Raw genomic sequence first — 17,508 nt, forward strand, 5'->3', positions numbered from 1 at the left:
GAGTAGATCTTAAAAGTTCTCATCACAAGAAAAAAATTTTGTAACTGTGTGTAGTGATGGATGTTAACTAGACTTAAATTGTGGTGACCATTTTGCAATGAATACAAATATTGAATGATTATGTTGTCTACCTGAAACTAATACAAGGTTATGTGTCAATTAAAAAAAAGGGAGGGGGGCTTCCCTGGTGGGGCAGTGGTTGGGAGTCCGCCTGCCGATGCAGGGGACACGGGTTCGTGCCCCGGTCCGGGAAGATTCCACATGCCGCGGAGCGGCAGGGCCCGTGAGCCATGGCCGCTGAGCCTGCGCGTCCAGAGCCTGTGCTCCGCAACGGGAGAGGCCACAACAGTGAGAGGCTCGCGTACTGCAAAAAAAAAGGTGGGGGGGAGGGGGAGGGCTAAATTGGGAGTTCAGGATTAACAAGTACACACTACTATATATAAAATAGATAACCAGGACCTACAGGGAACTATATTCAACATCTTGTAATAACCTACAATGGAAAAGAATCTGAAAAAGAATAGATATATATATATATACATATATATATATATGAATCACTTTGCTGTACACCAGACACTAACACAATATTGTAAATCAACTCTACTAAAAATAAATTAATAAATACACTCATCGATTAGTTAATTAATTAATTAAATGCCCGTTGGATTTAGCCCCACGTGCACTGATGACGCTTATGAAGGTGGGTCTGGGTCACCCCTGATTGGGTCGCATGGAAACTGAATAAATGGAGATACGGAGCGTGGATTTAAGAATCTGTCTATGGGGAACTTCCCTGGTGGTCCAATGGTTAAGACTTCACCATCCAGTGCAGGGGGTGAGGGTTTGATCCCTGTTCGGAGAGCTAAGATCCACATGCCTCGTGGCCAAAAAACCAAAACAGAAAACAGAAGGAATATTGTGACAAATTCAATAAACACTTTAAAATTCGTCCACATCAAAAAAAAAAAAAAAAAACTTAAAAAGAAACTTAAAAAAAAAAGACTCTGTCTATGAAGGAGATTAAAAAAGAGAGAGAAACAGGCCTAGGCAGGAAAAAGAAGAACATGGATGTCAGGTGTAGTGAGGACTGAAGAGGAGACAGATGGGGAGGGGTGCAGCCACAGGGCGGGGTGAAGACGGAGAAGTCATACTGGCATGAAGTCAGCGGGCCTGGGCTCCAAGAGAACAGGAAGGGGAGTCACAGGAGGAAATGGACAAAGAAGATGACAATAACAGCTCCTCTATGACTACGACTCAAGCCCCAGTTCAGGAATACTCGTCATTCTCCTGGGAGGCTGGTTTGCTTTCATCTTGGCCAGGGTCTCGTGGTCTGCCGTCTGCATTCAGCACAGGGGCTCTGGGAGCTGCCTTTCCTGTCTTGCTCGCCCTGAGCTCATTTTATGACCCGCCTTGTTTTTCTTTCTCACCTCCTTCTAAGGTATGTTGCTTTGCAGAGCTTTACGTGTCCCTGTGGGTGGCTATAAAGCCATTCTGGGACAAGTGGAGTATACATTTTAAAATTAGAAAGAAAGCCCCCAAGACGGACGCATACAGAGGCGGAAATAAGAGAGAAAGCCAGACTTGAGGGGGGATGAGATGAGGGAATTTCGAGGGAGCGTTGAAAGACCAAAATCATCCGAATTGGGAAAAACACCACTTAGCACAGAAATAGGTGGTACAGGCAGCCTGTATCAGCTGTGTGAAAAAGGAATATGCAAATGTAGGAAGGAAAAGCCGCGAGGCTGCATATGATCTATGGATTAGATACAAACAGAGGGGTTTGGGACTTTTTAGACCTCTTAGCAGGGGAAGAGAGCCCCGTGGACATGGGCTTGTGCAAAGGATAAAGGAACGGTGATGGAAAATGGGGGAAAGTACATGAGAATGAGACACAAGCCAAAAATGAGATGGTCACGTGGGCAGGGATATTAACTATATCTAGGGACACGTGATAGGGCTGGAGGAATTAAAAAAGGACTTTTAAAATAGCGAATAAGAATAGAGAACTAGGGGCTTCCCTGGTGGCACAGTGGTTGAGAGTCCGCCTGCCGATGCAAGGGACATGGGTTCGTGCCCCGGTCTGGGAAGATCCCACATGCCACGGAGCGGCTGGGCCCGTGAGCCATGGCCACTGAGCCTGTGCGTCCGGAGCTTGTGCTTCGCAACGGGAGAGGCCACAACAGTGAGAGGCCCGCATACCACAAAAAAAAAAAAAAAATAGAGAACTAAAAACACACATGAGATCCATTTGTTAACTGCCTGGACCCTGCAGTATGTACAAAAAGTGAAATAAACCAGTAGAATGGATAGGATTGAAGCAGAAGGAAAAAGAGAGGTGGGGGAAAAGAAAGTAAAATATAGTCATTTATGCCCAGATTAGAATAAATAGCTAAAATGAGTTTCTTGAAAGCCGAGGGGTTTGGCAGAGGTTTTTAAGAGTCTGTTCAAACAGCAGCTTGAGGGTAAAGAATGCAAAATACAAGATGGATATTCAGAGAGAAAAGCCCAGGTCCTCTTACAAGACGACAGAGAAGAGTGGGAGTGACAAGGTAAAGTAGCGTGTCAAAGAAACCCCTCGAGGGAAGGGATACACCAAACTGACATCCCAGCGGGCAGAGCGCTGAGCAAGTTGTGGGGCTGGGAAGCGAGGGGAGCCAGAACTGCTGAGTCTGGGGGCTGCTGCCCGGCCTTGGGTTGCCTGGGGTCTGTGTGCCATGGTGGCATCTCTGAGGAAGGTGAACGGAGAAGTGCCAGGATGGGTACTCGCAGAGAGAGAGGGAGGACATTAGAGATGGGGCCACCAGCATGGCTGAAAGTGGCCTCTGCCAGGCAGAGGCAGGATGCAGGATGCAGGGCAGAGCTGAGCACGGCTAACTCCAAGCTTGTCACCGGACATGCCAAAGGTGGGATGGATGATGCTCGCGCCCTCCCCACCATCCTTCTGCTTCAGAATTCTATAAACCTTCGAGACTCAACAAATGACAAAACCTTTCCTTGCAAGATTGAAACACAAATGTGCGGGGCCCAGGGCAGGGATTCCTGCAGCCAAATCTAAATGCAGGGTTGCTCTCTCCCGTCTCCAAGACGCCCTTCCTCGGGCCATGTGGTTTCTTGGTCTCTCACTGCACCTCCGAGTTCCAAGGGAGAAGGGCCTGTGCTCCTGGGTCAGCCTGGCTCTCCCGTTGAGTAGGGTCTGAGTTATGGGCTGATGCAGATGAGAGAAGCAGTCGGAGAAGGATGCCTGAGGACAGGTCCAGAAAGCTGAACACAGAAGGCAAAGCCGGGCTTCCCTGGTGGCGCAGTGGTTGAGAGTCCGCCTGCTGATGCAGGGGACGCGGGTTCGTGCCCTGGTCCGGGAAGATCCCACATGCCGCGGAGCAGCTGGGCCCGTGAGCCATGGCCGCTGAGCCTGCGCGTCCGGAGCCTGTGCTCCGCAACGGGAGAGGCCACAGCAGTGAGAGGCCTGTGTACCCCGCACCCTCAAAAAAAAAAAAAAAAAGACAAAGCGTCCCATGACCTGGGCAGTGTTTTATATCATAGATCAGTCTTTTCCATAAAGTTTTTCTTCCTCATCTTCACGATCCCCTGACCCCCCGCCCCCTTCCTCACTTGCTACTGCTTCTTAATCTTCCTCCCTGGCTCCGCTTCCTCAGACCCTTCTGACCCCACAGCTGTGGGTGATCCTTGGGTGTCATCCCTAGAGCTCTTCTAACTCACGAATGCCCTCGGGTATCAAAAATCCACAGATACTCAAGTCCGTTTTATAAAGTGGCACAGGACAGTCAGCCCTCTGAATCTGCAGATTCTGCATCCATGGACCAAGGGAGCAACTGTATACTTTGGAGAGGAGGAAAATGCACCAAGAAAATGGGAAACAAAATTAAACAAGTAGAAAAGAGAATAAATGAGTGGGAGATTTGGAAGTGCTGATTAGGGGTCAAAAAGTAAGAGCTGCAGCAGCAGTTTCTGATGCCAGTATTCGTGTTTGTCTCATGTTTGCTCTAGTAATAATCAAAGTTAACATTTGAAAAGCATTTATGATGTGTCAGGCAGTGTGCTAAAGGATTTACATGCATTAACTTATAAATAAATGACTCTGCATGACAGACCTTGGCTATGCTATTAATGGCCTTATTTGTCAGATTGATGAAATTGAAAGCATTATGAAGTATGTTTTACAGATGCAGAAACGGAGGCTCAGAGAGAAGCCTCTCAGGCAAAGTGGTACAGCTGTAAGTGGCAGATCTGGGACTCAAACCCAGGTCAGTAACTGCATGTTTGTATGTTTCACAGGCCCCTGTGGATGGTTAGTTTATAGAGGACAATGATGTTGTCTCATTTGTCTTGGCAAGTCCAGAACACAGCCCGGTGCCTGGCACACAAGAACCACCCTTTATACATTAGCTCAGACTTGGATCCACTTCGTGTAATCTGTATTTGTTGAATGAATAAATGAATGACTGAACGTCCTAACTAACGGACAACTCCCTTGGGGGCTAGCTGTGGATGGCTCCTCCAGGATGGGGTCTTGAGTTCCAGTAGTTGGGGTCTTTTTTGAGGATTTGTGAACAACAGGGAAATGTTGAATGGTGGTTTCTGTATCCACCACGGGAGTGGAGAACTGATCCATCATGTAGAACCAGGTCACAGTGTGGGGTGTTTTCACGCTTTGTTGTTGAAAGGGCAGAAGAGGTCCAAGAAGACAGTCAGTGTGTTGGGGGGCTGGGTGGAGGGTGCTGGGGTATTAGGTGGAGAGAGGGCTCTGCTCAAGATAAAAAAAAAAATTGAAAACACAAAAGGGACAGTCTGAAAAAAGGACGTTGGAAAAACAAACGCAGAGCTGAAGATGCAGAAGGCTGTCAGGGGAAGCCTGGGGGCTGAGGTTGATGCCCTTGCAGAGACCTGTGAGTACAGAGCTCGGACAAAGCAGAGACAGGGTGTGGATGGTCTCACAGGCCAGCGGCTGGGTGGGGTGGGGCCATGGTGCCAGCTCTCGAAGCCCAGCGCGAGAGGGATGCTGCTCTCTGCTCAAGGACGGGCCCACCGGAGCTCCGGGTGCTGGCTGGCTGAGCCTAAGAACTTGCGGAGCCAGCTGACCAGCTGACCAGGACTAAGGGTGTGGGCTTGGGGAAGAAAAGTGAAGGGGGCGGCAGGGGAAGCTATAGTCACACTGAAGGAAGAACTTGGTGTCTTGTTAAAAGGCAGGAGAGAACAGCACAGAGGACTGTGATCTGGGGGACAGGCAACTGGGGACAAGAGAAACACTGGCGTCTTGAAATGTGCAAATGAGTTTTAGGGGAGAAGGAGTCACAAGCGCAAGACCCATCACAGAGAAAAACAGGGTGAAACAGAAGAAGCGGAAACAATGAAAATTGGAGAGTGCTCAGTTTATGAGATTGATACATGATGTTCAGTGGTTGCTTTGGCTTTGGGGCAGGAGAACTGTAAATATGGCTCATATGTAAATACCACTCAGAACCTGAGAAGTCTGGAAGACTCGGCTAAGACAATCTGTCTGCTGGCGCTTCAACGACTATGAAGGAAGATATTTGCGGCTGAAAGGACGCTGGATGTGGAACCTGAAAACTGGAGTTGAGAGCCAGCTTAGCCCCTGGGGGCGAGGACAAGCCACTGTCATCCCATTGCTTCTGTGTCTGCAGCAGGGCAAGGGCAGGGGTTGCCTTTCACCCGATCGATGGCTGTGAGGGCTGCATAGCCACCTAGGGCTGCCACCACGAAGGACCACAAACTGGGTGGCTTAAAACAACAGAAATCTCTCCTCTCCCAGTTCTGGAGACCAGAAATCCAAGTCAAGGTGTCACAGGGCTATGTACCCTCCCAAGGCTCTGGGGGAATGCTTCCTTGCCTCTTTCAGCTTCTGGTGGCCCCAAGCAGTCCTTGGCTTGTGGCTGCAGCACTGTAATCCCTGCTCTGTCTTCACGTGCCCCCACCCCCATCTCTGTGTGTCCTCTTTTCTTCTTCTAAGGACACCAGTCATTGGATTTAGGGACCACACGAAATCAGTATCACCTCATCTCGAGACCGTTACCTAATTCCATCTGCAAAGACTCTATTTCCAAATAATAGGATCCAGGTCCACAGCAGCTGTTCCTGAATCATTTACTTCCCACCACACCACTGTTCTTGCCAAAAGTTCATCCTGGCTGCCTTGCCTGGTCACTTTGGTCCAAAGGGATGCCTTTCTCTTCTGAGCTCCTGCAGCAGTTTCCTCCAAGGGGGTCCAAACAAATGGACCACCTTGTTTCAGGATCCATTGTGTGTTCATCTGATATACATTCAGTTCCTGGTTCATTCATGAAGACTCAAGATTGGCTGTTCAGCCAATCACCATTCATTCACTCACTCATTCATGAAGTTTTCGTGTTGCCCTTGCTCTGCACTGGGCTCCATCCTCCTATTCGGAGGGCAAGCAAACTTCCTCTTCCTTCTTCCTTCTCCTCACAGGAACTAACACGGTTCTAAAGTTACACATGCTCATTGTGACAGTTCTATTCAAATTGCTTCAGCTCATGCTTAAAGGACCAAGTCAAGTGAGGGACTAAAAGTGCTATCCACTTAAATGAGGAGCTCAAACCCCTCTGAGAAGGCACCACAAGAGAACCAAGTCCGAGTTCTATGGCCAATGCTAGAAATTAAGGGCCGGGTGGAGGATGAGCCGGGCTTGGAGAAGAGGCTTCCCAGCACCTTCTGCGCTTGCCGTTGGGGGGAATGCAGAGGGCCGGGCTCTGCCTTGAGCATTTACCACCATGGTGACTGCCCTGTCCTACCATGGGCTCTGGTCAACCCCCTGAGAAGTCTTTCAGGGACCAGAAGGAAGCTGCAATGTGTCGTTCCAAACAGGACTTCCTGTGAGCACAGCAGGGTCATGAACTGGGGACAAACAGACAGTAGTATGGCCGAGGCAGGACCCTGTGTGCAGTGTATCATGATGTGGACTAAGGCAGGCTCAGAACACAAACTGCATCTCTCCTCCAATTCCACAATAAGGCTCACTGGCCGTTTCTCCTGCACTGGCCAGAAAGCAAGATCTACCACCCACTCTCCTGCATCAAGGGGGCCTCAGGGTGAGTGAATAAAAGCACTGATTCCAGGTGCTTCTCTGGTCTGAGTGTCTGAAGATGCCCTGGGCAGGGGACAGTGCCACCAGGGGCTCTGGGTAGAAGGCAACCACTTACCAGCGTTGTTCTGCTGCTTTGTGTTTTTGATGTAGGCGGAGAACTTGGAGAAGATGTCGATGCCCGCTGTATTGGATTCCCGGTGCTTCGCAGCCAGTTTGGGGTACCTGGAGTGCAAGACCAGTGTTCTAGGGTCAGTGAGAACTCGGAGGTCCTTTAAGGGAGAGCCCCTTCCCATCACCTCACGATGAGTTTCTAGCAGGAAACACTCTTGTTTCTAGCAGGATCTACAAATCTTTTGGGGTTGTTCCATCCCATCCTCTAGGGAGCGTGGGCACTTGCATCTCTGGTTCAATGATAGAGGAAACTAGAGTCCAGTGAGGTGTGGAGAACTGCCCAGGAACGCAGTCTGTGGGCAGAGAAGCAGAGCGCCACTCAGAGGGTCCAGGGTGTGTTCTCTTCCTGGGACCACCAACAATAATGCAGCAATGCCCAGGCCTTAGTCAAAATTCTCAATGAGTTCTTCTCTGCATCAGGTGGGGTCCCAGACTTTTCCCAACCTATGTTAAAATAACTATCCACTGCCAGGCCTGCGACTACAATCCTAGCTGCATGGAGCTAATTCTGGGGGCAAGGAGGTGCTAGGCACCTTGGCACTGAGGCCTCGAAATCATCTCTTGAAAGGAATGCTACCCATGGTCCCCTTCTGAAATATTCTTCTTATTTGTGTGCAGGAATAAGATGCAGAAACTACCAGGCTACGTCAGTGGGACAAGCATTTACAATCGTTTTATTTCCAGGCGTGGAGATATATTTGCAATGACCCAGTGTCTCTCCCTCACGCATTCTTCCATTTTGAAGCCAGAAGGGTATAAGTGGCAAACTGGGGTTAGGGCTCTTTCCTACTGGCCTTGAGGCCAAATGAGGCAAACTTGCTTTGACCCCACTGGCACCATCAAAACAAGCCATTCTAATTTTCAAAAAATATTATTTCACAAACATTTTACATGGATGGCCAGGCAAGGGTGGAAGGAGATGGGGGACAATTGCTTGGTCATCATTATCACCAAGTATGTGGACCTTTGTGATCTCTGGGTGAATAGTGTGAACTGCGAACTATTTGGCTACTTTATATGTTTAAAATGCAAAATCGTTGGGTTTTTTTTTTTTTTTTTTTTTTGGTTTAATGTTTTAAATAACTTGAACCAAAATGCCTGTAACAAGTATTTGTGTTCTTTCATTTTTTGGCTTCTCCACTGACCATTAGCTAGGACCACCCACTCTTGGGCCATATTAGGTGGCTGTTAAATTTCAGATACTGCCATTGGACGAGTCCACGGAATGTCACTGGGTCCAGTCCTCTGCCAAGAGTCAGATACAGAGGCATTATCGTCCTCATTTTATGGAGAAGCAACTGGAGACCAGAGAGGTTAAATGGCTATTTGAGGGCTCATGGGAAATAAATAGTAGAGGGACCCTGAGAACCCAGTTTTTGGGCGCTGAAGCAGTGACCCTTCTCCAATATCAGCAAAAGCTAACTTGTACTGTGTCCACTACGTGCCAGACACTGTTCTAACCCCTTCGCAGTTTCATCATTTACTCCTCACAATTTCATTGGTATTGTCATTAGCCTCATTTCCCACAGAAGACAAATGAGACACAGAGAAGCTAAGCAATTCAACTAAGTTCACGTGGCCAGGTGGCAGACCCAGGAGCCCAACCCAGGCAGTTTCACTCTGGAAGCCCAGATCTTAAGTTCCGTGTCTTGTGGCCTCCCACCGACTCTGCTGTTTACCCTCCAAGCTCCCAAACACCCTCTGGAGCTGGGCTGAGCACCATGGAGGAACTCCCCTCAACCACCAGGAGGGGGCGCTCTGCACAGGTTCTGCACACATATTTTCCTGAATACCCTGGGAATCATCCATTCATCTGCTCTGACTTGGGGTACAAAGCAATTGTTCCTGCAGGATGCTAGGTTAATCTTCCAAGACAAGGGAATTTAGGATCATCCATCCCTATTTTGGCTTTCTCACATAGAATTAGGCATGCTCTTAAAATGGAATGTCTTAAATTATTTTAATATATACTAAGTGCTCCTTGTTTTTGCTTGATAAGGTAATCATGTAAAGAGAGAAGGGCCTAGATAATGCATTTTTTCCTTTGGGTTTGTTGGGGTTTGTTTAATTTATGCCATCATTTGATCAGACTTCCACTAATCTGACCATTTCTTCATGGCCAGTGTGGGCCAAACATGATTGGGTGGTAGCAAATCCAAGACAGGCGAAAAAAGGGCCACGTGCTCAGGGAGACCATGTGAGTGCCGTCCTGTTTTCTAAGCACTATGACTCATTGAGATGTGACTTTATAGCATAATGTCCCACTTGAAGACTGTCCTTGTGGGAAGTGTGTCTTCAAATATTAATCTTACGGAGTTTGGTAACTAGATTTGGGGCAGCTACTGTGCAGGATGTTAAGTGCTTTTATTTTAGCTCCATATTTACACTGCATTTTAAATATGCAAATAAGTGGGTTCCAAGGTACATTTTGTTTCTCTAAAAGGCTAACAAATAGTACTTCATTTATAGAAACATCTTTGAAATAAGATTGTGATGTCATCTGGTGACAATCAAAGAGATGGGCAATTTCTCTAACTCAAGGGTGAGTAAATGATGGCCTATGGGCCACATCCAGCTCAACATTTGTTTATGTACCTCCCATGACCTAAGAATACTTTGTGTACTTTTAAATAATTGAAAAAAAAATCAAAAGAAGTATATTATTTTGTGACATGTGAAAATAATATGAAATTCAAGTTTCAGCATTCACAAATAGAACACAGCCACATCCATTTACTTACATATTGTCTATGGCTGCTTTTACTCTACTAAGACTCTATGGCCACAAAGTCAAAAATGCTCCCTGGCTCTTTCCAGGAAAGTTGGCCAACCCCTGCTCTCAATAATGAAAATTTCTCCCCACTCTGTTTTTAAGATATCTTATTTCAAATGCATTCATTTTAGATATGCACTTAAGCTTCATTCTGGGAAGTAAAACAGTTGGCCACTCATCAAAACAATTTTTTTTGGTAAATAGTAGCAAAAAAAAAAAAAAGATATGATTGCAGATGGAAATGCTCTGATTGGCTTAGAGTCCCAAAAGACGTCTCACTGACTAACCATAGGCCACCATGCCCCTGAACAGAAGGACTCCATGCAACTAAACCAACATGCAGTAAGCACCTACCAGGGGCCAAGCCCTGTCCCTGGCATTGGGGATACACTGGAGAAAAAGAGAAACAGTCATCTTGTCCTCATGGGGTGACCTCTGCTGATTCCAGGGGCTCTTCTGGCAGCCTGAGTGTTGACCCTCCATTTTCAAATAAGCTGAAAAGTGGAAGGATGTCCCCTCTCTCCCTTCTCTGTTATTCCTGCTTCCTCACCTCACCAAACCCTCACTGGAGAAGCAGATTAATACTTCTGACTTTTCTGCTCCTGAACTGTGAGCTTGCCTTGTCTTGTCCCTGCTACTTAAACAAATGATCCTTGGAGGTGGATGAGGTCTGGCTTATTCATAAAAAGACAACCACTGGGATCTGTGGATTTAAGACCTAAGCTCACCAGTTGTTTTTATGATTACACCTGGGAGACGGTCACAAAAGAGGCACTGACCTCTCTAGCTCTTCAAGCTGCCATATAATGAGCTCTGACTCTACGTCAGGTGCTAGGTTAAGCAGTATCATCTTCAATAATAGTCGTTCAAGATCAACATGACGTCATCAGCTTATAGATGTGAGAATTAAAGATCAGAGAGGGAATGAGTAATTTATCTGCAGCAGAGACCACACATGCTCATTAAATACCCATGTGCCTCTCTGCATTTCCCTGCCCCTCCCTCTCAGATACGTTGGGGTCATGTGACTGGATTCTGACTAATAGTATGGGAGGAGAAGTGATGTAACCACTCATAACCCTGGGCTTTAAAAATATTTTGCATCACCCTTCTCCTCCCTCTTTCCCTGCTGAAGGAGTCTTGGAAGAAATGTATTTCAAAGGCTACAGAATGGAAGAGGGTCACACTACCCACTCAGACTCTGCATGAGTGAGAAATAAACCTGTATTCTGTTAAGCTACTGAGATTTTGTGGACAATTTGTTACTTCGGTGTAGCACAACCTGGTGGTTCAGGTTAGAACCCAAGGTATTCTGACTCCAAAGCCCATACAGTAAGTTCCCTACATACGAACCTTCAAGCTGCAAACTTTCAAAGATGCAAACATGCGTTCGCATGTCCAATCATGTAAGTTAGTTCACATGTCTGGCATACACTGTCATGTGCATGCATCCTCCACAAGTCGTTGTGCTTTTGTGTACTTTACTGTATAGTATTGTATAGAGTACAGTAGTACAGTATTTTTATTGCAAGCCCCAGATGTCCGGAAGCAGGCGTAAAAGCAGCAGTGATCTAGCTGGTACTGTTAAGAAGCACCAGCTGTTGTACTGTACTGCTGTACTTTCCAAGGTACTGTACTGTAAGATTAAAAATGTTTTCTTTATTTTTTGTGTTTGTTTTTTATGTATTATTTGTGTGAAAAGTGTTATAAACCTATTACAGAACAGTACTATATAGCCGATTGTGTTAGCTGGGTACCTAGGCTAACTTTGTTGGACTTATGAACAAATTGGGCTTAGGAACACGCTCTCAGAACAGAACTCATCCGTATGTAGGGGACTTACTGTACTTTCAGCCACTATGCCATCCTGTCCTTGGTACTGAGGCTGCTTCTCCACCTCCCAGACCATCAGAAGAAACTTCGTGATTTTTACTATCATGAAATATCCATAAACATTTCTTAAAATAATGAATTCAAAGTGTCTTCCAATTCTGGTATGGCTCTGAGCACTGTTAATACTCGCGTGATAGTTGACTGACTAAATGACAAGACATGTAACTAGACCTTATCCGTTCACTCCCCTGAATTTTTACCACTGTTTATTTCAAACCGCAGCCAGCTCTGGGAAAGCACTTTGAAAAATTCGTGGAATCATAGAACTTCTGCTGAAAGGCATCTTAGAGACTATGTAGTTTCAGAGATGATGGAATGGGGAGGGTCTGAGAGGGCACGAGGCTTGGCCAAGTTCATACAACAAGCGCTGTGTAGAAAGGTGGCCGGACTTTGGTCTCCTGACTCTCACTTCTGGATCCCATTAACTCGGGCCATTCCACGAGGATGAGGATGAAAGGTAAAGGCAGCATGTCAACAATAATCCCGACGCTTCCCTGTGGAGCATTAACTGGGTCAGTCTAAGGAGAAGGATGGAAGTTCGTCTCACTTGGAAACTTCTTGAGACTTCCTAGATTCCTCACTTTGACACCAAATGCTTTGTGGAACCAAATGTGATCTTTTAAAAAGATTGCTGGAGTGTTTGTATGTGGGTTTTTTCCTTTAAAAAATAAAGCTAAGGGGAAACAGGCTCCCACAATTTCTTGGCTCTCTGGCAGCTTTTACAAACAGCAGTGTGATGAGAAACACATGCCGACCAGCGTTTGTGGAATAGAAACGGGGGTTTTGCTGCCCCCTAGAGAACCAGAAGGCCAGGCTGCCCTCCTCCTGGGGCCTCTGGACATGGGCCACCTGACCGACCTCCCAGCTAGAGTTGGTGGGAAGCCAGCCGAGGTGGGTGGCTTTGCTGTGGGCAGAACAGCCGGTCTCCCTTTGCAGGGCTGAAGCACAGGTCTGCTGACATTTCCTGGGAGGTAATTATGGCACCTGCCCCAGTCTGATCCATACAAAGGCATCTAAAGGACACTCCTGGGGGCTCTGAAATGGTTGATGGTCTCATTACTAGGGTCCCACCTTGGTGCCCTTATGGAGTTGTGCATTTTAAGAGTGTTGAGGTTCTGCTACCGTGGCGTGGCGGACCGTAGGGTCACTGACACATCAGGAATGGACTTAGTAAAACCTCCTACACACACTGCAATCCAGAGGGACCTGGACCAGATGAAGCAGAGCTCAGGACAGGTGGAGAGAGAAGTGAAGAGGCAGCGTCTATGTCCTGCACAGCTTAGCCTGATTCGGATCATGGAAATTTTCCAGAGTCTGATGATATGGTGATGGATCTGATCATGGCCCTCCTCTGGCAGAATCTACCTGAACACATGGGCATACGATTCTCGGGGGGGGGGTCTCATGGGCCCCCTTGGTCCTGTTGGGGATGTAGATTAGAGAGCCCTGAGTTAGAGAAACAGCCCCCCAAAGGCACCGCTGGACGGGGATTGAGGGAGCCTGATTAAGATGGGCGTGAAGGGTCATTCTTTCACAGGGGAGGGAATGCAGGCCGAGAGCAAGAAAGGGACCGGTTCGAGGGGTCACATTGCATCACTGGCAGATCCAGGAGTGGACCCCAGGCCTCCAGGTCCAGCCCAGCCCAACCCTGCACGCCTCCACCCACCAGGCTGGCTATCCAGCCTCCGCATTGTTTCAGTTTCCCATTCCCTACTGGCCTTGATGGAAGCAAGGACTCCTGCGTGCAGGTATTACTTCTAGAAGAGAAAATGTTCATCGTTCACTTTCCCCTCTGGATCTCCCAGGCAAAGTCCAAACCCTATTTAGTTATTGAAAACAGCATTCATTTTCAGCTGTTGGATTCCAAACCAGAGCCCGCAATGAGGTTGAGTCCCAAGGGAGGAAGAAGGAGCCTGAGCCCCTTGGGGGTCTTTTCAGCAAGTGGCTGGCCTGGTGTTACGGGAGGGGCTGCCCAGCTGATTTAATCAATGCATTTATTTTAAAGTCTATTGGACTTGAGGCAATTTTCCACACTCAGTATGGAGGTAAACTGTCCTAATGTGGATGACTGGGAATACATTATTAGGAAGAATGTATAAAAGGTTGAGGCTTAATTAGATCACGACTGGGAGTTCTGATTTAACAGTGATTTGCTAGATGTGTGACCTTGGGCAAGTTACTTAACCTCTCCAATCCTCAGTTTCCCCAGCTATCAAATTAGGATAACGATAGCACCTACCTTTAAGGGCCCACTAAGTGAGGGCTATATAAATATCAATTAAAAAATAAAACTTTAGGAAGGGATATGGGAACAGATGTATATGTATAACTGATTCACCTTGTTATAAAGCAGAAACTAACACACCATTGTGAAGCAATTATACTCCAATAAAGTTGTAAAAAATAAATAAATAAAAAATAAAGTATACAATTTGATTAAAAAAATAATAAAACTTTAAAATAAATGCAAGATGGTCATTTTTATAGTCAATCCCACTTATTTTGCCTACTAAGTATGTCCTAAAATCCTTCCTACCCCTCTCCCCCCATTTCAGTGTCACTGCCTTAGCCCAGCCCTCCAGTCTACCTTACCCGGAATGTCACCAGTTGGCTCCCTCCTAGCTGATTTCTAGGAGCTTTTCCTCCTCTGCCCTCCCCATCTTCCCCCATCCCCCAAAGTAAGCCTGAAAACGGATTCTCCAACACTTTTGCTTAAAGCTTTTCAGTGACTATCCTACAGGATAAAGTCTGTGCACACCTTAACTCTATATGTAGTATTATTGTTCCAGTTTTTTTTAAAAAGGTGATTGTTTGAATCCCTGATTTCAGTAGAGTACAATGAACTAGTCTAGCTTCCAGAAGCTTTTAGAATTCACCTCTGTTCTCTCCACTCCTCTTTCCCATCAGGAGCAGCCTATCTACCGGACAAGAACCCACAGCCCTCTGGTCTCTCCTCTCCCTGAGCTTGTTTTCAGAAGAGGAACTGCTTTCAGTCAGTGTTTTTCATGTTTACTTATGGGCTCCGACCTGACAGGGTCAGATTTATGACTCTTATTCATACCTTGGTGTGGTTTTAAGTCATGGGATTACCTCTCTCCTGGCTGATTTTTCACTTCGTCGGCCTTTCAGTTCTTGCTTTGCAATGAGGGAGCCTTGGCCTTCACTCAGGCCGAGGGACCTGGTGTTAAGGGGCATCAACTCTTGGGGTTGGACTTCATGGAGCAGGTTTGAGACTGGCATCCCTTTGGGGGTGGGGAGGGCCACGCGGGACTCTCTCTTTGCAAAGAGGGTCCTGGGCTCTGGATTGATGAGGCTCCTTTGGAAATCTCCCCCAGGATCTAGAAAAGCACAAGGACGCCCCTCCCTGTCATTAGCTCCAGAAACAAGCAGCTCATTACTTTTCGGGGGTCAAAGTCTCCTCCAGGAATTCCTCGATCTTATTGACGTCCGTCTTCACGTCCCCGTTGAAGGTCAGGAAGGGCGGATGGGTGCCAGGGGCGAGGTTGTGCAGGTCGGCTGGCTTTCTGTGGAGAGAGCAAGGTGCAGGGGTGGCTTACACCAGGGTGCTTCACGGACAGGGAAGCCCAGGGTGCACCGTCCATTAGACGCCCGTGGGCAAAAACAGACCCAGTGTGAGGCGTAGGGCAGAGGAGGTTGGAGAGATTCTGGAAGGATGTGGTGTGACACAAGATATCCAACCGGTGGAGTTCAGTGAGAGAGGAGCAAGTCGGGATGGACTTCGAAAAAGCAGTGTGATCACAGGTGACTATCTAAGCTACAACCAAGCTTCTGATACCCAGGGAGGAAGTCGGGCTTTGCTTTCCAAAGGTCCTTCACCCATTAGCTTTACAAAAATGCACGAGGCAGAATCCCAAACTTTAAATATTCATGAATTCAGTCAGGCTTTTACACTAAGAACGAGCTTCCCTGTTCTTTACGGTTTGAGCAATGGGAAGGAAGTGACCTTGTGTTTCACGTGGGTCCCTATTCACGTCCAAGGCTGAGCTTCTGGGCTCCCCACAGCCGGTCAGAATGGAGTTGCAGAGATGGAGCAAAGCGAGGGGAAGACGGGCTGGCGGACGGATGGAGGGAAGTGGGCAGGGAGAAGGCTGCACAGAAGACAGAGGGAGGAAGAGGAGAAATAATGATGGAAGCTTCCCCGGGCAGGGCTGGACCTTCAGTCACCCCAAGTGCTCTCTCTGAGAATGCCACACTCCCTGTGGGAGGCAAGCATGGAAAACATTAGATGGAGGACCCGAAAAGGAGTAAACAACGGCGAAGAGGAGTCTGTAATGAAACACATTCCTGGCGTGATCAGCTTGGGAGGGGAAGAGAAGAATTTCAATTAAGGGGCTCCTCCCACATCCTTGCACAACATGCAGACTCTCCAGCTGCCTTCTGTGGCCCTTGGAGCTCCTCAGACAATTGACACTGAAAGCATTTCTAAAATCTCATTTCCTTCGTCCCTGTGTTTACTTTGTCAGTGTTCTTCCCTTCAGACATTCTTTACCTTCTCCTCCTGTTTTTGAAAGCTCACCCAAGGCAGCAATGCTTGGGCTCTCAGCAGCGAGGGAAAATCTATACTGATTTTATTTTTCAGCAATGATTTCTCTGGGGCTTAAAGATCCAGAAATGATTAAGGATGATTTTTTTTTTTTTCTAGGACTCAAGAGAACAATGGGCTCTGGAGTCTGGCATCCTTGGGAAGTACTGCCCTGACCGCTGTCGCTCAGCTGACGTTGCCAACGGACGCTGGTCAGGGGTGGCCCCCTCCCTTTGTTGACCCTCTTCAGCAGTTATGAAATTATGTAATTAGAACTTAATTACATATTGCCAAGTCTAACTTACAGATTATTTAATGTATATCAGTTCTCCTTCCCTGCCTGGATTGCCAGCTCCATGAGGGCAGGACGATGCTAAAAGGAGCCGACATGTGCGGTTGTTCTTGTTAGAAGCCAGTACAACACAATGCAAGTGGTCCATGGCCTGCCCCATCAGATCCTCACAATAACTCTAGAAACCAGGCATAACTTTTATCCCCATTGTACAGGTAAGGCAATGGGCTCAGAAAAGAGAAGATTCCAGGTCACTCCACCAATACATGGTGGTGCCAGGATAAGAAATTAGTTTTATTAGGAATTGCTAAACTTCACTGTATCATACATTTTAAAAATTCCTTAATTCATATACATATATATATATATATATTAATTTTTTTTCAGTAAGAAATTCTCCTTATCTATAAAACTGGAGTCGTGATACTTGTCTGGCCCACTTCAAAGGGTGTTGGCAGGATCGGATATGATAACAGCTGGGAAAGAGCCTTGTAAGGATCTAAGGAATGCTGGGATGGTTCCCTCTCCCATGCTGATCCCCAGCCAAATACAAGTCTACTTTCACAGATGATACTCCAAAGACCTCCTATTCTCCGCTGAAGGAAGCCAATCTTTCCAACTGTAGGAAAAAAAGTCTGCCCTCTGTAGTTGTCACAGACAATATCTGCATTTCGTGTGTGTTTTCATTCATTTGACAGAAATTAGTCAGGGCCCCGAATGAATGAATTGGCTTCTAGGGCAGATACAAAGAA

At 47.0% G+C, this 17,508-nt stretch overlaps 1 protein-coding gene across 1 annotated transcript in view; it reads right to left on the reverse strand.

Annotated features, from left to right (window-relative positions):
• The window catches only part of CLIC5 (chloride intracellular channel 5), a 108,861-nt gene that overhangs the window by 32,974 nt on the left and 58,379 nt on the right, over positions 1-17,508 (reverse strand). Inside the window, exons 3-4 of the mRNA XM_082639038.1 lie at positions 15,320-15,445; positions 7,200-7,306 (exon numbers count right to left, since the gene is read on the reverse strand). Of these exons, the coding sequence (XP_082495164.1) occupies positions 7,200-7,306; positions 15,320-15,445 (233 nt within the window). The remainder of the gene's footprint in view (positions 1-7,199; positions 7,307-15,319; positions 15,446-17,508) is intronic.

This window comes from Mesoplodon mirus (assembly GCF_964341445.2).
Source record: "Mesoplodon mirus genome assembly, chromosome: 12".
NCBI lineage: Eukaryota > Metazoa > Chordata > Mammalia > Artiodactyla > Ziphiidae > Mesoplodon > Mesoplodon mirus.